General features: G+C 41.8%; 1 protein-coding gene and 1 long non-coding RNA gene across 2 annotated transcripts in view; one reads left to right on the top strand and one right to left on the bottom strand.

Moving 5' to 3' along the window:
* Positions 1-22,645, top strand: part of LOC110520210 (receptor activity-modifying protein 1) — a 73,571-nt gene that overhangs the window by 43,066 nt on the left and 7,860 nt on the right. The window contains exon 2 of the mRNA XM_021597373.3: positions 6,132-6,267. Within this exon, the coding sequence (XP_021453048.1) occupies positions 6,132-6,267 (136 nt within the window). The remainder of the gene's footprint in view (positions 1-6,131; positions 6,268-22,645) is intronic.
* Positions 14,190-17,152, bottom strand: LOC110520212 (uncharacterized). Its single transcript, XR_016494779.1, has 2 exons — positions 16,869-17,152; positions 14,190-14,957 (listed from the first exon to the last, which is right to left on the bottom strand). It is a non-coding gene; the product is annotated as an uncharacterized LOC110520212 (long non-coding RNA).

Here is a 22,645-nt window from a genome sequence, read left to right on the forward strand (position 1 = left end):
CAGGCTTCAATTTCATTACTACTAAAGAAAAACAAAGACCCCCTGGAATGTGGATCCTATCGCCCAATCTCGCTTTTAAACTGTGATTACAAAATCCTAGCTAAGCTTTTAGCCATCCGTATGGAAGGCTTGCTGCACCAAGTAATACACTCTGACCAGACTGGCTTTGTGAGAAATAGGCATTTATTTTTCAATATTAGGCGCCTTATGAATATACTGTACTCCCCAGCGTTGGAGGACCCGGAGGTGGTGGTCTCACTTGATGCCGAAAAAGCGTTTGACCGCGTTGAGTGGGATTACCTAACAGCTGCCCTTTATAGATTTGGCTTTGGCCCCAAATTCATTGCGTGGATAAAGATTCTTTATTTTTCCCCCATGGCTTCGGTACGGACTAATAACTTGTCCTCTGACTATTTTCCCTTGCACCGCGGATTGCCCACAGGGTTGCCCACTCCCCCCCTTGTTGTTTGCTTTGGCAATCGAGCCTCTCGCCATTGCACTACGCTCTAATGATGCCATTCAAGGCATAATCAGGGCGGGCTGGGAGCAGAAAGTCTCACTATATGCTGACGACCTCCTTTTGTTTATCTTCAACCCCGATACCTCATTGACACGTGCCCTATCTGTTCTTAAAAAGTTTGGATCAATCTCAGGGTACAAGCTGAATCTAGGCAAGAGTGAGCTTTTTCCGGTAAACAAGGCTGCTTTAAAGTGCTCTTTTACAAGTTCTCAGTTTAGGATTGTCCGGGATCAATTCACTTACTTGGGAGTAAAAGTGACAAGGAAATATTCAAATTTGTTTCAGGAAAACTTTGTTGCTCTAGCAGACAGATTGTTTCAATCTTTTGCTTTTTGGAATTCGCTACCCCTTTCTCTTATCGGAAGGATTAATGTCATTAAAATGAATGTGTTGCCCAAATTTTTATATTTATTTCAATGTTTACCCATTTTTATTCCAAAATCTTTTTTTATTTCACTGGATCAAACATTCATGCATTTTATTTGGGATGGCAAGGTACCACGGATTGGTAGAAAACATTTACAGAAGCCTAGGTCATTGGGGGGTTTAGCTCTACCAAATTTTCAGACATACTACTGGGCTGCAAATTTCAGAGCCGTTCTGTACTGGCTGCAGACTGATCCTACTGGCCCTAGACCACTCTGGGTCCAGATGGAGTCTGAATCGTGTAAACCTGCAGCACTTTCCTCTGTGCTGTGCTCGTCTCTCCCAGTGTCCCTAGGCAAAAGGTGTGTCAACCCAATTGTAAAGCAGTCTCTTACAATTTGGAATCAGTTCCGTTTAGCCTTTAGCCTCCGAGGCTTTTCTCTATCAGGCCCAATCAATCAGAACATTTTATTTCCTCCATCTTTGAATGATGGGGCTTTTGGCATTTGGCACTCACTAGGCCTCTCCTCGCTAGCCCAATTATTCTTTGATGATACATTTGCCTCTTTTTCTCAGCTGCAGGAAAAGTTCAATCTCCCCCAATCCCACTTTTTCCGCTATCTCCAGACTAGAAACCTTGTCAGGGCTAACACACCTGGATTTCCCAATAGGCCTGCGAATACAGCTATAGAGAGCATCTTGGAGCTGAACAAGCTTCCTAGGGGCGCAATTTCAGATGTATATGCAATCATTCATGACTTACAGAACCCTTCTTTGGTGCCTTTAAAGACTCGATGGGAAAAGGATTTGGGGGAGCAACTTGGGGAAGACACCTGGGAATCTGTGCTGCACAAGGTGCACTCGTCCTCTTTTAGCACTAGACACAGCCTCATTCAATTCAAGGTGGTTCACCATATCCACTGGTCGGGGGCCAAACTTGGGAGAATATTCTCTGATTTTGATCCTACCTGTGTCAGATGTAAAGTGGAACCAGCCACACTGTTGCATATGTTTTGGGGCTGTCATAAACTGTCAGGTTTCTGGGAATTAATATTTAAATGTTTCTCTGATATACAGTGCCTTGCGAAAGTATTCGGCCCCCTTGAACTTTGCGACCTTTTGCCACATTTCAGGCTTCAAACATAAAGATATAAAACTGTATTTTTTTGTGAAGAATCAAAAACAAGTGGCACACAATCATGAAGTGGAACGACATTTATTGGATATTTCAAACTTTTTTAACAAATCAAAAACTGAAAAATTGGACGTGCAAAATTATTCAGCCCCTTTACTTTCAGTGCAGCAAACTCTCTCCAGAAGTTCAGTGAGGATCTCTGAATGATCCAATGTTGACCTAAATGACCAATGATGATAAATACAATCCACCTGTGTGTAATCAAGTCTCCGTATAAATGCACCTGCACTGTGATAGTCTCAGAGGTCCGTTAAAAGCGCAGAGAGCATCATAAAGAACAAGGAACACACCAGGCAGGTCCGAGATACTGTTGTGAAGAAGTTTAAAGCCGGATTTGGATACAAAAAGATTTCCCAAGCTTTAAACATCCCAAGGAGCACTGCAAGCGATTAATATTGAAATGGAAGGAGTATCAGACCACTGCAAATCTACCAAGACCTGGCCGTCCCTCTAAACTTTCAGCTCATACAAGGAGAAGACTGATCAGAGATGCAGCCAAGAGGCCCATGATCACTCTGGATGAACTGCAGAGATCTACAGCTGAGGTGGGAGACTCTGTCCATAGGACAACAATCAGTCGTATATTGCACAAATCTGGCCTTTATGGAAGAGTGGCAAGAAGAAAGCCATTTCTTAAAGATATCCATAAAAAGTGTTGTTTAAAGTTTGCCACAAGCCACCTGGGAGACACACCAAACATGTGGAAGAAGGTGCTCTGGTCAGATGAAACCAAAATTGAACTTTTTGGCAACAATGCAAAACGTTATGTTTGGCGTAAAAGCAACACAGCTCATCACCCTGAACACACCATCCCCACTGTCAAACATGGTGGTGGCAGCATCATGGTTTGGGCCTGCTTTTCTTCAGTAGGGACAGGGAAGATGGTTAAAATTGATGGGAAGATGGATGGAGCCAAAAACAGGACCATTCTGGAAGAAAACCTGATGGAGTCTGCAAAAGACCTGAGACTGGGACGGAGATTTGTCTTCCAACAAGACAGTGATCCAAAACATAAAGCAAAATCTACAATGGAATGGTTCAAAAATAAACATATCCAGGTGTTAGAATGGCCAAGTCAGAGTCCAGACCTGAATCCAATCGAGAATCTGTGGAAAGAACTGAAAACTGCTGTTCACAAATGCTCTCCATCCAACCTCACTGAGCTCGAGCTTTTTTGCAAGGAGGAATGGGAAAAAATGTCAGTCTTTCGATGTGCAAAACTGATAGAGACATACCCCAAGCGACTTACAGCTGTAATCGCAGCAAAAGGTGGCGTTACAAAGTATTAACTTAAGGGGGCTGAATAATTTTGCACGCCCAATTTTTCAGTTTTTGATTTGTTAAGAAAGTTTGAAATATCCAATAAATGTCGTTCCACTTCATGATTGTGTCCCACTTGTTGTTGATTCTTCACAAAAAAATACAGTTTTATATCTTTATGTTTGAAGCCTGAAATGTGGCAAAAGGTCGCAAAGCTCAAGGGGGCCGAATACTTTCGCAAGGCACTGTATATGACACTGTTATAGATCCGTCTCCCCTTACAGCCCTTTTTGGAGTACTGCCCATAGGTACTCCCCTATCAAGAATCCAGTCGGACACTGTTGCTTATACAACTCTTTTAGCTAGACGGCTAATACTACAGAACTGGAAGATGGCAGCTCCCCCATCTTATAAATATTGGGTGAGGGATGTGTTGTGCTCTCTGAAACTAGAAAAAATTCAATTCAATTCACGTGGGAACCCCAAACTGTTTGATGAGGCTTGGGCTCCATTCCGGTCTTACTTTAAACAGTCCATCCTCTGATGGCATTCCAATTAATACTAAAATAAGTCTGTGACTTAAGGGTTGGAGGAGCTTCTCTCTGTGTTTTTGCTGGGGGGGGGCATTAAGGTCCATGTGCTTACTGATTGTGATCCGCAGATGCCTTGTTCATCTTGCCCAGGCAGAGACTGAAGTGTGAGCTTGTTTTTCCCAGTTATTTTTACATTTTGTTCACACCTACATGAATAATCATTTTATTTTTTTTATTTTAAAGCATTGTAAACTTTTTTTTTTGGTCCAGTGGATGGTCGGTCTGTGGCCATGACTCTCTGTGAGTGGTTTCATTTCTCCACCCTTATCCCTTGACTGTTTACAGGAACAATGGTGAGGTGTTTGCTCTGTCCCTGTACTATAGATTGCCCTTTAACCTCTGTAGCCTTCTGCCCGGTGTGTTTAACTTGTCTAAAGTATGGTATCTTTAAAGCTATTTTTTTATTTGTATTTTTATTTGTATTTTTTTTCTAGTTGAGTATATTATTTATATTGCTTTGTCTTGTGTGTGTGTGTGTGTGTGTGTGTGTGTGTGTGTGTGTGTGTGTGTGTGTGTGTGTGTGTGTAAAACTTAATAAACAGAGTTAAAAAAAAAAATTATAAATTTAAAAAAGACTCCAGCCACCCTAGTCATAGACTGTTCTCTGAGCTACCGCTTGGCAAGTGGTACAGTAGCTCCAAGTCTAGGACCAAAAGGCTCCTTAACAGCTTCTACCGCCAAGCCTTAAGACTGCTGAACAATCAATCAATTCAATTTAATTTTTCACTTTAGTTTATTTAGCAAATATTTTATTAACTCTATTTCTTGAACTGCATTGTTGGTTAACGGCTTGTAAGTAAGCATTTCACATTTCACAGCACTGTTGTATTCGGGCGCATGTGACAAATACATTTGATCTGATTTGATATCTCTAACACGGAGTGCTTTTCTCAGCTCTGAGCCCTGGGGCAGTGATGCTCTGTGATGCTCTGCTCCTTGGAGTTGAGAGCGTGTTTGTGCCCTTTTAACAGTTTAAAGCAATCTCCCAGTCCAGTCAGCCTTGTCAAACAGTGAGAAACTGCTACCACATGGTGTAGTGTAGACAGCACTTAGAAAGCTTCTCAAAGCCAGAGAATTTTCTACAGGAACTCCAGGTATGAGGTTTTACCCTGTCAGCACTGTCAGGTGAGATCTTTCCAGAGCTCTGTTGGATCTCAGAGATAAAATGTTAAGCAGTATCCTCTACTTAATATAGAACTGATAGATCCCCATACCTCTGCTCATCAATGTGAAACATCTGTGAATGAGAGTTACACTGGCTCAGACCCGTACCATGTGATCATCCCCAGGCTATTGAGTTGGAAGTCTATGGCGTGAGACTACCATGTAGTTAAAGATAATAAAAAACAATACATTTATCTGACTCTCTACACTACATCTCTGTTCTAACCCTCTGTCCTCTCTCTCTCTCTCTGTTCTCTCAGTGGGTTATGCTGTGTTGATCTACAGTACATCTGTTCTGACCCTCTGTCCTCTCTCTCTCTCTTTCTGTTCTCTCAGTGGGTTGTGCTGTGTTGGTCTACAGTACATCTCTGTTCTGACCCTCTGTCCTCTCTCTCTCTCTCTCTCTCTCTCTCTCTCCCTCTCTCTCTCTCCCTCTCTCTCTGTTCCCTCAGTGGGTTATGCTGTGTTGGTCTACAGTACATCTCTGTTCTGACCCTCTGTCCTCTCTCTCTCTCTCTCTCTCTCTCTCTCTCTCTCGCTCTCGCTCTCTGTTCCCTCAGTGGGTTATGCTGTGTTGTTCTACAGTACATCTCTGTTCTGACCCTCTGTCCTCTCTCTCTCTCTCTCTCTCTCTCTCTGTTCCCTCAGTGGGTTATGCTGTGTTGTTCTACAGTACATCTCTGTTCTGACCCTCTGTCCTCTCTCTCTCTCTCTCTGTTCTCTCAGTGGGTTATGCTGTGTTGGTCTACAGTACATCTCTGTTCTAACCCTGTCTTCTCTCTCTCTCTCGCTCTCTGTTCTCTCAGTGGGTTATGCTGTGTTGGTCTACAGTACATCTCTGTTCTAACCCTGTCTTCTCTCTCTCTCTCTCTCTCTGTTCTCTCAGTGGGTTATGCTGTGTTGGTCTACAGTACATCTCTGTTCTAACCCTGTCTTCTCTCTCTCTCTCTCTCTCTGTTCTCTCAGTGGGTTATGCTGTGTTGGTCTACAGTACATCTCTGTTCTGACCCTCTGTTCTCTCTCTACTCCCCAGCATGCCAGTCTGTGTCGGTGATGGCTTGTGGCGGGACCTATGAGTATGCCATTGAGGAGTTCTGCCTGGGGAAATTCAGACTGGACATGGAGGAACTTGACCAGCATCACTGGTGCAGCTGGGAGGATACAGTGGAGTGAGTATCCTATGAAGCACTAATGTAGTCTCTTAGTAGTATTCTATATAGCACCTATGAAGTATTCTCATATTCTACAGATGTAGGATCTTCACTTGATCACCCTGTTGCAGAAGAATTTTCCTGCAATGCAGGAAATGTCAAACTTGTAGTGTATTTTAGTTTTTAAAAGGCTTCTGAAGTTTGCAATTTCCACTCTGAAATTTTAGATTTGATTTTCCCTTACGAAAAATGTATAAACCCCAACAAAAATGTTCATTAATTATAATCTCCATAATAATTCACATTTCCTGTTGCTGCAGGATTATCTTCCTGCTGTAGCAAACTGGCTCAAATTAAAATCTTACATCTGTATAGCATTCTATGTAATGTAGCACCTCCATGTCATTAACATTACAGTCACTCCTCAACTGGTCGGGAGGTAATAGAGATATGTAACGTTTATTTAATCACTGTGTGCACAAACCTTTGGCCTGGCAATACTTTTTGAATATTTAAATATGCTGGTGATATTAATCCAAATGTAACAGGCCCAGCCAGTCCCACAGGCTCTTAACTCTAGGAGTAGCATCTTAAATGTAGACTGGTGCTGAGTCCCAAATGGCACCCTATTTCTATTTACCTAGGTACCACATAGTATGCTAGTATACACCACTACGATGGTCATCAGTCCAGTCTAATGTCCTCCCACCAGGAACCAGGAATGCTGGGTTGACAGGGTGTTTGTTGCCTGTTTGTCTGCCCCCATTGCTGGGGTTTTGTTTTTCCTCTTTGGCTGTAATGTTAGTCTGGATTTGTCAATCGGAGGCTTGTGGAAGGTGACACTGGTGTCCCAGCTGTCAGAACAGTGCCAGGACACTCAGCCCTTTCCTGTCATCGACAGAACAGTCACCTGTCCCCCTCCACCCTGCCACAGGGAGGGACAGTCTGTGTACTTACATAAAAATGACTCTTCACTATTTCTCTTCCTCTTCCTCTATCTTTCATTCTCAACATCCCTCCATCATTGTGGCTGGAAATGTTGATTTCTCACGAGGGGAATTATCTCTAAAGGTGTTTGTTTTTCCTAATTATTTGTGAATGTCTGCACTGACACAGTGCTCTGGGGATATGCAGCTTAGAGAGTATCTCAAATGGAACAGCTAAGCAACATCCCCAGTTCAGTTGCTTATCTTGGACATGCACACCAGAACAGTACCATTGTCTGTAGTAAGGCAAGTCAGACCACCCAGTGTTCACCATGGGAACGATGGGGAGCAGTCTCCTGATCCAGATGCAGTAAGGGCTACAGTAACCTTTCACTGTCCATATCACATCTTGGCAGGCCCTTTTAAATGTTTTATTTTAGTTAAATCTAGAGTCAGGTTCTGGCTTAGTGGGGGAGATAAACCCACACTGGGTAAGGAAATAAACCAGTTTCAAGCAGTATTTGTGTATGTTTTCAGGGCAACGAAGACCCCCTTGGTGTGTGTTCTGATGTACGCAGGGAGAAATGACCCCCGTCAATGCCTCTCAGTTTCAAACCGACAGATTGAGTCTCTGCTTATAGTTTCGTGAGCTCACAGACACGTTCATTCCTGTTTTTCTGCAGACATAATTAAGACATAATTTTGTTCTGTTTAGCGGCGTGTGTGCGTGTGCGTGTGTGCATGCCCATCCACCCCCCTACACCCTACACCAGAGTTGACCTTGATAGTGATGGCATGTTAATGTTGTATTATGTTAGCATTACCAACACTGCTGTAGAACAAACACAAGAGAGCAGGGTGAAAGGCACAAATCAAATGTTATTTTTCACATTCGCCGTATACAACAGGTGTTGAAATGCTTACAAGCCCTTAACCAACAATGCCGTTTTAATTTTAAGTTATTAATAAACAAATTAGGAACATTTGAGCAGTCTTGATACAACATTTTGAACAGAAATGCAATGGTTCAATGGATCAGTCTAAAACTTTGCACATACACTGCTGTCATCTAGTGGCCAAAATCTAAATTGCACTTGAGCTGGAATAATATATTATGGCCTTTCTCTTGCATTTCTCAAAGATGATGGTACAAAAAAAATACAAAAGAACGGTTGGCTTTTTCTTCTATTATCTTTTACCAGATCTATTGTGTTATATTCTCCTACATTCCTTTCACATTTCCACAAACTTCAAAGTCATTTCCTTTCAAATGGTACCAAGAATATGCATATCCTTGCTTCAGGGCCTGAGCTACAGGCAGCTAGATTTGGGTATGTCATTTTAGGTGAAAATTTTTAAAAAAAGGGGCGGTTCCTTGTTAAGACAAATAAGTGTTAAGAAAGTATTTACTAAAATAATCTGAAGTAAAAAATAAATAAAGAAAAAATAAAATAGAAAAATAACAAATAATTAAAGAGCAACAATAAAATAACAGTTACAAGGCCATATACAAGGGGTACCGGTACAGAGTCAATGTGCAGGGGCACAGTTTAGTCGAGGTAATTGAGGTAATATGTACATGTAGGTAGAGGTAAAGTGACTATGCATACAAATAGTCCAGGTAGCCATTTGATTAGCTGTTCCAGGAGTCTTATGGCTTGGAGGTAGAAGCTGTTAAGAGCCTGGCACTAGACTAGGTGCTTCGGTACCGCTTGCCATGTGTCAGCAGAGTGAACAGTCTACGACTAGTGTGGCTGCAGTCTTTGGCCATTTTAGGGCCTTCCTCTGACACCGCCTGGTGTAGAGGTCCTGGATAGCAAGAAGCTTGGCCCCAGTAATGTACTGGGCTGTACGCACTATCCGTTGTAGTGCCTTGCAGCCGGAGGCCGAGAAGTTACCATACCAGGCGGTGATGCAACCAGTCAGAATGCTCTTGATGGTGCAGCTGTATAACTTTTGGAGGATCTGAGGACCCATGCCAAATAGGCGTTGTCGTGCCCTATTCACGACTGTCTAAGTGTGTTTGGACAATGATAGTTTGTTGGTGATGTGGACACCAAAGAACTTAAAGCTTTCAACCTGCTCCACTACAGGCCCGTCGATGGGAATGGGGGCATGCTCGGCTCTCCTTTTCCTGTAGTCCACGATCATCTCATTTGTCTTCCTCATGTTGATGGAGAGGTTGTTATCCTGGCACCACACTGCCAGGTCTCTGACCTCCTCTCTATTGGCTGTCTCATCGTTGTCGAAGATCAGGCCTACCACTGTTGTGCCATCGCCAAACTTAATGATGGTGTTGGAGTAGTGCTTGGCCATGCAGTCACGGGTGAACAGGGAGTACAGGAGGGGACTGAGCACGCACTCCTGAGGGGCCCTCGTGTTCAGGATCAACGTGGCAGATGTGTTCTTACCTACCCTTTCCACCTGGGGTCGGCCCATCAGGAAGTCCAGGATCCAGTTGCAGAGTGAGGTGTTTAGTCCCAGGGTCCTTAGCTTAGCGATGATCTTTGAGGGCACTATGGTGTTGAACGCTGAGCTACAGTCAATGAATAGCATTCTCACTTAGATTTTCCTTTTGTCCAGGTGGGAAAGGGCAGTGTGGAGTGCAATAGAGATTGTATCATCTGTGGATCTGTTGGGGCGGTATGCAAATTGGATTGGGTATAGAGTTTCTGGGATAATGGTGTTGATGTGAGCCATGACCAGCCTTTTAAAGCACTTCATGGCTACACTTGCCAGTTGGTCAGCGCATGCTCGGAGTACACTTCCTGGTAATCCGCCTGGCCCTGCGGCCTTGTGAATGTTGACTTGTTTAAAGGTCTTACTCACATCGGTTACGGAAACAGTGATCACACAGTCGTCTAGAACAGCTGGTGTTCTCATGCATGCTTCAGTGTTGCTTGCCTCAAAGCGTGCGTAGAAGTAATTTAGCGCGTCTGGTAGGCTTGTGTCACTGGGCAGCTCGTGGCTGTGCTTCCTTTTGTAGTCCATAATAGTTTGTACACCCTGCCACATCCAACGAGAGTTTGAGCCAGTGTCGTAGCCTCCTTAGTGATGATATATCTTTGTTGTAAAAATGTTATTACATTTCCTCACACTTTGACAGGCATATACTGATCTCATTTTATGATCTTGTAAAAAAAAAGAATTTCCATACAATTTTTTTCTCCATACAGTAACGTAATACAGTATTTTGCCGAATCTATTCTATATATTTAAAACATTGTCATGGGTCTTTTAACATACATTAGGTGTTATGCTCAGACTGGCAAAAGCAATAGGGAAAGCAACAAGCCACAAAGCCTGTATGGCTATGAACAGATTCCCAAATAGTACCCTTTTACACTCCCGCCCCATTACCAAACTATGTTTATACATTCTCCTCTCATCAACAGTGTGACCAAAAAGGGCTATTATAAATTAGTAGTTAGCGTGTCATGCCTGCCCTGTCTGTGTGTGGTCCTTTGAGGTGGTTATGCTTGGCTTGTGTTCTAGTCCCACTTGGTCTCTCAGCCGTGAAAGGACTCATTAAAGTATGCATAGCCCCCCGGCTGCCTCAGCTCCTCCATAATATACACTGCACTGTTTGCACTGTTTGCAGGACAGTCAACCTGTCACTGTTCTGAGTGGACTGCCTAGCAGGTTTAGCTAGCGCGGGTGACTTAGTATAGACTGTCAAACACCTTAGCAAACCCGCACCAATGTAACTTGACGATTGAGCCTCAGACACAGAACTTCACTTGTTGTGAGAGTACAGAGGGCAGGCAAGATGGGATCCTTTTCTATGTTGTAGTGTTTCTGCAGTCTCAGTCCCAACAATACAGACTGTGAAACCCATTCACTATCACAGAAAAACAAATCTATCAGAGGGCTGCACACCACTCCACTAGCATCATTTTAGAGACAACCCGCTGGCCACTGTGTAGAATACTTCACACATTCTGCAGAGTCTAGCAGCAAGCATAGAGCTGCACTGCTCTAAAGGTCCCATCGCGTGTGAACTACATGGGGCCATGTTACCTGCCCCAGGCCTGAGCTCTGTAGACTCCACTCCGTCTTCTCTTGGCAGGTGGCATCTCTCTCTCTCTCTCTCTCTCTTTCTCTTAGCACGCTATGATGACCAATCGGCTAAACAATCTCCCCCTGCTGTTAAATCACACAAAACCCGCAGGACCAGAGGTGAGGATAGGACAGCGTTAAGCGCCCACGCTCTGTGTCACACTTTTAAAAATGGTCTACATGTGCTGTGTGTTACAGGACCCACAAATAGCAAAACAGGTGCATTTTTTTTATCTTGACCCAGCCTCCCTTGATATCAAAGTTTGGTCTTTGTTCCTGAGGTAGAGGATGTGTTCTAGGTGACCTACATGTGTGGTCAAAGAACACTATCATTTAACTAACGAACGGGAGGACGGGCAGAAGGACTATCTAACTAACTAACTTAGATATTTTCCTTGATCCACTCTTCCCTTTCCTTCTCACTCTCTCCATTTAGCTCTAAATTCATGTTTTATATAGCTTATGATCTACTCTCTGTGATCAGTCTGTTGAACGCTGTGGCAGTCGGTCATGCCTGTTTGGGAATCATTCATGATGTAGACATGCCTGTATGAGTTTACTGGCCAATAAGCTTCATCATATCCGCACCAAATCTTATGACCTCAGGCGTTTGGAAATAACTGCGGTTCTTGAACCACTATGATTGCATCGCTAATTACACTGTAATCAGAGGAATTGGATTGTGTTTTTACATAGCTCTCCAGATGGCTGCTAGCCAGAGACTTAGCCTAATGCTCTAAAATAAGGCAGCCAGGAGGTTTGTTCTGTCGTGCGTCCCAAATGGCACCCTATTCCCTATATAGTGCAATGCTGTTGACTAAGGCCCATATGCACTATATAGGGAATATCGTGCAATTTGCAGCTCTTAATCCAAGCAACTCTTTTTTTGTGCTCTCCTGATCAATAGCCAGAATGTTCACCTTGGGACCTAATGTTTCCACTGGTATTTCGTTCAGGGAGAGAAGGTAAAGTCGGATGCCATTGCCAGGGATATCAGATACTTGTCTGTCTCCACATCCCCTGCCAGCCTTTAGTTGAAATCAGTCAGTTTGGTTTGGCTGGAGGAGCGTCTCCATCCGGATCTGAAGGCTCAGCGGGGGGGGGGGGGGGGGGCTGTGACTTGATTTCATTTTGTGACAGTTGAGGGAATAATTTATAAACCTTTATACCATGGCATTGTTGAATACTAATTTCTGATTGGCTTAAAGGTAGGGCATTCTAGAGCGTGCATTATTTAAGTGATAATGCCAGAGAAGCCGGTGTTTGGAGGATATATTGGCATGGGTGTTGCCAAACCGTGCCAATATATCCTCCAAACACTGGCTTCAAGAGCATTATCACTTCAATACAATGTTACCAAATCAACATAATCAAATAATGATTGAAATATTTTCATTAAAAACATTGTTTTGATTAATGGGACTATTTCATACTATTTCATCCTTCCACAAGATATAATACCCAAGCCAGTTGGTCGTTCGTTCTATCGGTTTGGTTGTCAGAGACGTGACTCAGTCGTTCAGTCTTTTTGTTCTGTAACTCCAGTGTTAATCTGCTAATTTGTAATTATTTGCTTACCTCCTCATGCCTTTTGCACACAATGTATATAGACTCTTTCTTTTTTTTCTACTATGTTATTGACTTGTTTATTGTTTACTCCATGTGTAACTCTGTGTTGTTGTCTGTTCAGACTGCTATGCTTTATCTTGGCCAGGTCGCAGTTGTAAATGAGAACTTGTTCTCAACTAGCCTACCTGGTGAATTAAATAAATAAATAAAAATGTAAAATCTATAGACGTGACCCAGTCGTTCGTTTTAAATGTTCCATTGCATACTGGCTGGCAATGTTCTTATCCCTTGCTTGCTAGCTAGCCAGCCAACTATGGCTAATTTAACATTGCGTTAAAAAGTGCAGCCAGAATAAGAGCAAAGTAGCAGCATTTGCATTTGTTTAAGCTGTTTTCTGCTGACATTTATTTGGATACATCCATAACAATATAGAAAATGCGCTCACTCGTCAGGACACTGTTGTTCAGAGGAGCTAGCTAACAACACAGCTAACACAATCACTTCAAACTGAAGCTAGAAAGACTACAAACTAGCTGTACTTTGTTTCGTTTTACCTTTTTTCAATTGACATTTCTTTGTACATATTCATAAAAAAATTATGACAGCTGATTCATGATTTTTGAGAAACGCTGTCTGCCTGCCTGACGTCTGACATGTTCATAACTATGGGACAGCTGGAGATCTAATTTGAATATTGAAACAATGTTGCAAAGGTCGGAGAGACAGACAGCAAGGTTTATACAAATCTATGCTGTTGAAAACTAAATGTCAGTTTAAAAGAAATGTGAGATAATGTCTGCATGCTTTTAATAGTGGAGATTAAGTTTATAAATTGCCTGGCTGGGCTGATGAGATTGGGGATTGCACAGTCAGATGGAACAGAGTAAATATGCATTTTAACGTCATAGATTTAGCCAATGGTAACGTGTGGAATAGACACTGGCTGGAATGCATTTTTAACGCATCAGCATTCAGGAGTAGACCCACTTGTTGTATAATTCTCTTTTACGCACAGTATATTTGCACGTAGATTTCAATGGCTATGGTTCATTCATACATGTTTTAAGTTTGAGCTGCTTTTGAAAGCAAAAGTCGAATTGAAACCATTGTTGAATTCGATTTTCATAATAGCAAGCTAGGACGATGATTTGGTTAGCTAAACTAGCAAGTCTGTTTAGCTACTTCAGTGGATGTTGAACACGTTTCTAGTGGCAAATTTGTTCAATTATAGCCATGGTATAAAATAGATAATCAACTCATGGCTCTATGTGTTCTCTGGAAAATAATGCAACTCTGTGGAAGGTTAGTTATGGGGGACAGAGGAGTAAAAGTCCTTAAACTGTAATTTTTTTCTTGCTTTTTTCATGAATTTATATGTATACGCTCTTCCTATTGCAGTGCATTTATTTCCATTCAAATATTTGCTTAAAACAGACAAATAGATATCTAATCAACTCTATTCTGGCAATATAGAATGTCGAACAACCTTGAGATACAAATTGTGCATGTTTGAGATACACAGGTTGTGTGTAGGTCTGCACAGGTCAACAGATATTTACAATGCCTGGAGAAACATCCTATCAAGTACCACAATAATCATATATTTTATGTATCGCTATATACCCCCCCCCCCCCCCCCCCCACAAGCTATCAAGTAAATGTTCTAGCTACTTCAGTGGATGTTGAACACGTTTCTAGCGTCATAGAGAGGGACCAAGTGTTGCTGGGGTTGTTTCCATGTGCTCCTCTCCAAGTGGAATGCTTCTGACCATTGTGGAGAGCTTCTAAAAACATAATCCACCCCAACCACCACCACCCCCACATGTGCACAGTGGTGGAAAAAGTACCCAAAAGCCATAATTGAGTAACAGTAAAGATACCTTACTGGAAAATGACTCAAGTAAACGTCACCCATTAGAATACTACTTGAGTAAAAGTCTTAAAGTACCTGATATTAAATGTCCTTAAGTTTCAAAAGTAAATGTATGAAACGTAAGAGCCACAAATCCAAAAAGCAAAACAGCCAGACCTTTTATTTGATTAGAGCTTGAGTTTTTCTGAAAGGTAACAGTCTTACAGTATCATCTGGTGAACTTGTGCCATCGCCTAGCTGCAGCAAGGATTCTTCCATGTGGTCCTTGATGTAGTTCATTCCTGAAATACAAGGGAGATGACAATAGAAATCATGCAGTTATGTTTTTAGTGAGCCTACATTAATCCATCCCCCATCTATATACAGTTGAAGTCTAAAGTTTACATACACTTAGGTTGGAGTCATTAAAACTTGTTTTTCAACCACTCCACAAATTTCTTGTTAACAAAATATAGTTCTGGCAAGTCGGTTAGGACATCTACTTTGTGCATGACACAAGTAATTTTTCCAACAATTGTTTACAGACAGATTATTTAACTTATAATTCACTGCATCACAATTCCAGTGGGTCAGAAGAATACATACACTAAGTTGATTGTGCCTTTAAACAGCATGGAAAATTCCAGAAAATGATGTCAATGGTTTTAGAAGCTTCTGATAGGATAGTTGACATCATTTGAGTAAATTGGAGGTGTACCTGTGGATGTATTTCAAGGCCTACCTTCAAACTCAGTGCCTCTTTGCTTGACATCAGGGGAAAATCTAAAGAAATCAGCCAAGACCTCAGAAAAAATAATTTTAGATTTTAGACAAGTCTGGTTCATCCTTGGGAGCAATTTCCAAACGCCTGAAGGTACCACGTTCATCTGTACAAACAGTAGTACGCAAGTATAAACACCATGAGACCACGCAGCCGTCATACCGCTCAGGAAGGAGACGCGTTCTGTCTCCTAGAGATGAATGTACTTTGGTGCAAAAAGTGCAAATCAATCCCAGAACAACAGCAAAGGACCTTGTGAAGATGCTGGAGGAAACCGGTACAAAAGTATCTATATCCACAGTAAAACGAGTCCTATGTCGACATAACCTGAAAGGCAAATCAGCAAGGAAGAAGCCACTGCTCCAAAACCACCATAAAAAAGCCAGACTACGGTTTGCAACTGCACATGGGGACAAAGATTGTACTTTTTGGAGAATTGTCCTCTGGTCTGATGAAACAAAAATAGAACTGTTTGGTCATAATGACCAATATGGTCATATGACCAATACCAATATGATATGTTTGGAGGAAAAAGGGGGATGCTTGCAAGCCGAAGAACACCATCCCAACCGTGAGCACGGGGGTAGCAGCAGCATGTTGTGGGGGTGCTTTGCTGCAGGAGGGACTGGTGCACTTCACAAAATAGATGGCATCATGAAGAGGGAAAATCATATGGATATATTGACGCAACATCTCAAGACAACAGTCAGGAAGTTAAAGCTTGGTCGCAAATGGGTCTTCCAACTGGACAATGACCCCAAGCATACTTCCAAATTTGTGGCAAAATGGCTTAAGGACAAGTCAAGGTATTTGAGTGGCCATCACAAAGCCCTGACCTCAATCCTATAGAAAATGTGTGTGCAAAACTGAAAAAGCATGTGCGAGCAAGGAGGCCTACAAACTTGACTCAGGTACCCCCAGCTCTGTCAGGAGGAATAGACCAAAATTCGCCCAACTTATTGTGGGAAGCTTGTGGAAGGCTACCCAAAATGTTTGACCCAAATTAAACAATTTAAAGGCAATGCTACCAAATACTAATTGAGTGTATGTAAACTTCTGACCCACTGGAAATGTGATGAAAGAAATAAAAGCTGAAATAAATCATTTTCTCTACTATTATTCTGACATTTCACATTCTTAAAATAAAGTGATGATCCTAACTGACCTAAGATCGGTAATTTTTACTAGGATTAAATGTCAGGAATTGTGAAAAACTGAGTTTAAATGTATTTGGCTAAGGTGTATGTAAACTTCCTATTTCAACTGTAAACCAATCAACCGGGCTAAGTAGGTTACCCATTGGACTGAACCGCAAAGTCATGATTGTAGTTCAAATGGCTGGTTCTCAAATCTATGAAGTGTCAAAATGTACACTATACAAAAGTTGTTTATGAATAATAAAATATTGTTAATTAGCCACATTTTGTCTTACTCATTTTGATGGTGGTGTCATCCTTTGTCCACGCTGATGTAAATTTGGGGAGAAGTCTAGAGTCTTGAAACGTGTGGCTGAAGTGCTTCTTCAGTCCCAGTTGTAGCACATCCAGAGGCTTACAGTACTTCAGGGACAACTTGATTCGGTCAAATGTTGTGATCAGCAGGTTGATAGTTGGAAGTAGCCACTGCATCTGGAAATTGGTTTCAGCCTGCAGATGTTGATGGCCTTTACGACTGGGCTCATTGTGGCAACATCTTCTGTGAGGCAGGGGAGTTCACCTGGATTGAACCAGAGAAAAAACCCCACTAATAATAATAATGCGTTTCCCATCCTACAAAGGGGACCACTAACCATTTCACCTGATTTAACAACAGGAATCAATGAGTAGTTGACTAAATGATAGTGTATGGCTACAATATGTGAAACAGTTATTAGTCAACATATTTAGATGATATTCAAGACCTTACATAACGATAAAATAATACATAATCCTTACTTACATTGGAACCTTGAAGTCTGTGCAGAGACCTCTGACGGTCCTCAGGGGTCTTTCTACAGCCATGAACCAGGAGTTCCACCATGTAGCATTCAGACGCAGCAGCTGGAGGTTCCAAGTATCTTCAATGGTTTCGGCTGCAAGTGTGGATCTCCCGCGTTTGTTCCAAAGTGCTTGGCACTTGCCAAATGTTGAACAGGACACTTTTTTTGTAAGCCTCGCTGGATATTGCTTTTAGGGAATTGCCTTTAGATACTAAGTTGAGTAAGTGGCAAGCACAACGCTGGTGCTTTGGCAGCTGGTACTCAAAACCATCACCTTCATTCAGGATCGTTGCCACATCAACAAACTTCACTTCTTCAATCTCCTATTGTTCCTCTTCACCATCGTCCTGTCCTGGCTGAGCTGCTTCACCCCCCCACCACCCACTGCTTCGACTGCCTCGTTATTTTCATCTGCTCCATAAACTTGGAAAGCTTCCAAGAAGTTAGAGCCATTGTCTGTTATTTTTCTTACAATCTTACTCCGGATTTCAAACTCAGAATGTATGTCATTTAGGGCACCTGACAACACATCAAAGGTTTGCGATGCTCTCAACTGTTTACAGGCCAGGGATACAGAGCATCTGTTGAGACTGTCAGGGTCTATCCAATGGGCTGTAACACCAATGCAACTTCTTGCAGACCAACAGTCGGGGGTGATGGCGACGTGGTCAACTCCTCTCATGGCCTCAGTCACCTTCTTCTTCATTTCCTTGGATGCTTCATCAATCCTGGAGCGCAGTGTGGGCCTTGATATTATCTTTGAGTTAGTTAGGCTGCAGATCCTGCACTAACTCTCTGAACAGTTTTTGTTCTACAACAGCAAATGGTTGGAGACCTTGGACCACATACTTCACCACAGCTTTGCCAATGGATTTTTGAGACACTGCCTTCAGTAATGTGCTCTGCTTGATGGTGGAGGGAGTGTCAGGGGTATGTTTTCTCTTCCGTGTGTTTGCTGTCAGTTCTCCATACTTCTTAAGATGGTGTACCTGCTTTCTCTGAAATAATAATACAAAAATGACAATAGTTAATTAGCTGGATAACTACCATCACCAAATACCTAAAATACCAAATACCTAAATCCTAATTTTAAAGCTATAAACAACATTAGTTAAGTGATAGTTTTTTGTGAGCATTTAATATTACTTTGAGAAAAAACAATGTTAATTGATTTAGCTAGTAGGTGATGTCAATAGCTTAAGTCTACAGTAATTAACTAGGTAAGAAGAACAACTTTATCAACTAACACATGGGGTGGCAGGTAGCCTAGTGGCTGGACTAGTAACTGAAAGGTTGCAAGATCGAATCCCCGAGCTGACAAGGTAGAAATCTGATGTTCTGCCCCTGGAACCCGCTGTTCCTAGGCCGTCATTGAAAATAAGAATTTGTTCTTAACTGACTTGCCTAATTAAATAAAGAAAAAATAAAGAAAATAAAATGAATAGCTAAACTAGTGGGTGTTAGCTAAAATGAGAAACCTAATGTTAGCTAGCTAACTTAGCTTGACATGGGGTGTTTAGAGAAAAAGGTATTTGGCTAGACTAACGTTAGCTGACACAAATGGGCCAAGATTTGGAATGTACTAGTTAACTCATGTCAGTTTAGTTAGATTGCGTTAATTAACAAAGATTCTGAATCTGGGCACATTTTAGCCAGCTAAAGTAGGTAATGTTAGTTACTAAACTATTTAGGTATAAGATTAAGCAAACATGGGCTGGTTAGCTAATGTTAGATAGCATGCTAATGTAAGTATCATTAGCTAGCATGCTAATGTTATTCTAGCTAGCTAGCAAGCTAACAGTAGGCCTACATCAATGTGTTTTTTTAGATTTGACTGTGAGTTCTTGAACGCTAGTATTTCCTGAACTTTTGGTAAACATAACAGATATTTCATCCGGTAGGATGAATCCTTCATTCAGAGAAAAGAAAACATACAGCCAAGGATGTTTGTCCTCATCAGGAGGTGGTGGTAGAGCGATGACGGACATGATTGTGCGATTGAGTGGTGGTGGGTGGTGGGGGGGTTACACTTTAGGGCTCTTGGATTTGCCCAAACGTGAGGATTGGCTTAACTCTGCTTGCATGTCGTCGCCTGCTGCCTAGCAAAAGAAGTTCACCCATCAGTGCGTATTTCTACTTCATTACTTTACACAACTGCGTGTGCACGCATGCACAGACACACACATGCATATTGCTCTACTCCCCTCCGCCTCAACCTCCCTTCATGTATATTATATGAGAACCCACGGTGATATTAAAGACTTTGAGCAAACAGACATAGAGACTGAAGGGTGAACAGACAGACAGAGAGAACATTTCAATACTATGAGGCCTCTTCAATAACAATAGGGTTGCCGTGCACTACCTACCTCCTTGAATCACTTTGCTGATTGCTGATTGTTGTGGTGAGTTGAAGATGAAAGAGAGATGACAAATGCTCAAGACCCTCTGAGTTTCTCCCTGTATAATTCATAACATTCTTTGAAAAAATTGTGCGATCTAGAACCTAAAGAGGTTCTTTGTCTGTACTATAGAAGAACCATTTGAAGAAACCTTTTGGATGTCAGGTAGAACCCCGTCGGGTTCTATGTAGAGCCATTTTTACAGAGGGTTCTACATGGAACCCAAAAGGGTTCTGCCTGAAACCAAAAAGGGTTCTACCTTGAGCCAAAAATGATTCTCATATGGGGACAGCCGAAGAACCCTTTTGGAAAGTTTTTTTCAAAGAGTGAAGGAATGAGGGAGCATCAGCAGCAACTCCTGCTTAGACTGAGAGTACTAACAGAGAATATTCCTTTAAGCTAACTCATGTGCCACACTGTCAAAGGATATATTTATTCTAAAAAGTACTTGTATTTCTGAATATCTGAATAATTCCATTGGCATTACAGTAACTGATTCTATAGGAAGTCTTTGGCATAATTTTCTTGGATCTATGTCAATGTGATCATATACAGAAGTATCTTTGAAGAGCTGGCACTAAGCAGCTGCAGGAGAATTCACTGCTGTGCAGACCAGGTTCTGACCAGAACAGAGCAGAGCTGAAGAACTACAACAGAACAGAACATGTGTAGAGCTTCCGCAGGTCAGCAGAACTTTTCTATGAACATGAACATCTATGAACTTATAGATTTAGAAGTACAGAAGACAGTGGAGCTGGCTGTAGAAATATAGAACGGTTGAACTCTATAACTTTAGAAATAGAGATTAAAGTTGCATAACTTTTGTACAGAGCACTAGTAGAACTAGAGAGGTGGGTTAGCTGTTGCTGCTCCACACATAGACAAGAGAGGGACAAAGCCAGGATACTGTTTCTCCCATGAAACAATTTGACAGAGCGGCCTGTTTGGGATACTGAGGTTTGCAAAGAGGACGAGGAGGAGAAGTAATTTGGCATTCTCTGTGCTGCTGCCTCCAAAGAGAGGAGTGTGGCAAAGTTTGTGGTGAGTGGTGACACAAATCCATTTAAGTTCTGACGCTGAATCAAATAAAGTGCTTTGAGAGGTGGCTTTGACGGGAGAAGACTCTCCTGTCATCACACAGTTCCAGTTGAAAGACTGCACTCAAAGTACTTCAATACCACAGATGAAATAAGAAATTCAGGGTTGTGAAAAACCGGTTGTAAAAGATTTCCCCTTATCAACAGAAATGTCCATGTGCATATCAGAAGTACATCAAAAAACAGGCCCAGATGATATCTCTGTTTCCTCTGACTTTTCTGTACAGTTGGTACGAGGTAGACTCAAACAAACGCTGAGGGAAGAACACTTCAGAAATGAAGAAGTTCATGCAGATGTTAGATGAAAGAAAATGAACATGGAAAACTATTGACCTGCAAACCGTACTGAGTTGCAGGTACAAGGTGTTGTCCCCTCTTTCTAGTTGAGAGTGAAAGTATCTTGCTGCTAAGCTACAGTCACATCCCTCTGTGTGTTGACGTTAGTCCCTGTCTCTCCTTGTCCCTCCACCCAGTTATATTTAGTGGTGTTAAACCCTCCTGAAATTCGATCTGGTGACTTATGGTGACAAAATGTGCTGTAGGATTTTCCCACCCCATGTCCATCTGAATGGAGAGAGTTGGAGCATATCCTGGACCTCTCTGCTTTATACACAGGAGAATCTAAACTAGTTACTGTGTTGTCCTGACTCATTTCAACAGCTACACAGCTGAGGCTCACAAAGTCAGCTTTGGAATGTTTTGAGGTTAAAAACGACGGTTGAAAAAGTTAGTTAGTAGCACACACTACCGGTCAAAAGTTTAAGAACACCTACTCATTCAAGGGTTTGTCTTTATTTTTACTATTTTCTACATTGTAGAATAATAGTGAAGACGTCAAAACTATCAAATAACACATATGGAATCATGTAGTAACCAAAAAAGTGTTAAACAAAACAAGCCCAAACTTGAATCAGTGAAAATAATTTAAGATTGCTGTTCTAGCCCACTCCCCAACTAACTTGGGAGAAAATCCCCAAATCCAAATGTGCAAAGCTGGTACAGACATACCCAAGACGACTCAAAGCTGTAATCGCCGCCAAAGGTGCTTCTTCAAGTAATGACTCAGGTGTAAATACTTATGTAAATAAGATATTGCTGTATTTCATTTGTAAATTAATTGCCAAAATTTGTAAAAAACAACAACTCTTTTTCACTTTATCATTTATGGGATATTATGTGTTGATGTGTGTGACATTTTTTTTTATCGATTTTGAATTCAGGCTGTAACACAACAAAATGTGGAATAAATCAAGGGGTATGAATACTTTCTGAAGGCACTGTAGTGAGGTTTTTGACATTGTGCCATATATTGGCTGTTATAAATGTCTTAGTTCTCAGTACTGAATAGGTTCCAGTCAGCAGGCCCTTCGGAGGAAATATACTGTACCAGAGATGTTTTGGAAGAACGTACAGGGAGAGAAAAGGGACTGTCTAGGAACGATCCATTTCCTCCGATTATGAAATGTTGCAGATGACGTGACTTTGGCAAGCGTCCCATTTTCAGTAAAGCAGCGGTAATATAAAGGTAATCAATTCTGTCATGTAAACAATGGTTATCTGGAGTAATAACATTGGCCATGGCCGTAAGTCTGTCATGGATAAATGTCAGAGGAGAGAATAGGGGGTTGCTCATATTTCTATTCCCTGTAGAATATCTAATTTTACACTCCTTCTTCCTGTCTCTCAACCCTACCTCTCTCTCCCCCACTTTCCTTCACTGTGTATGTACCTC

The sequence above is a fragment of the Oncorhynchus mykiss genome, chromosome 3 (genome assembly GCF_057628025.1).
Source record: "Oncorhynchus mykiss isolate SJ-2025 chromosome 3, ASM5762802v1, whole genome shotgun sequence".
NCBI lineage: Eukaryota > Metazoa > Chordata > Actinopteri > Salmoniformes > Salmonidae > Oncorhynchus > Oncorhynchus mykiss.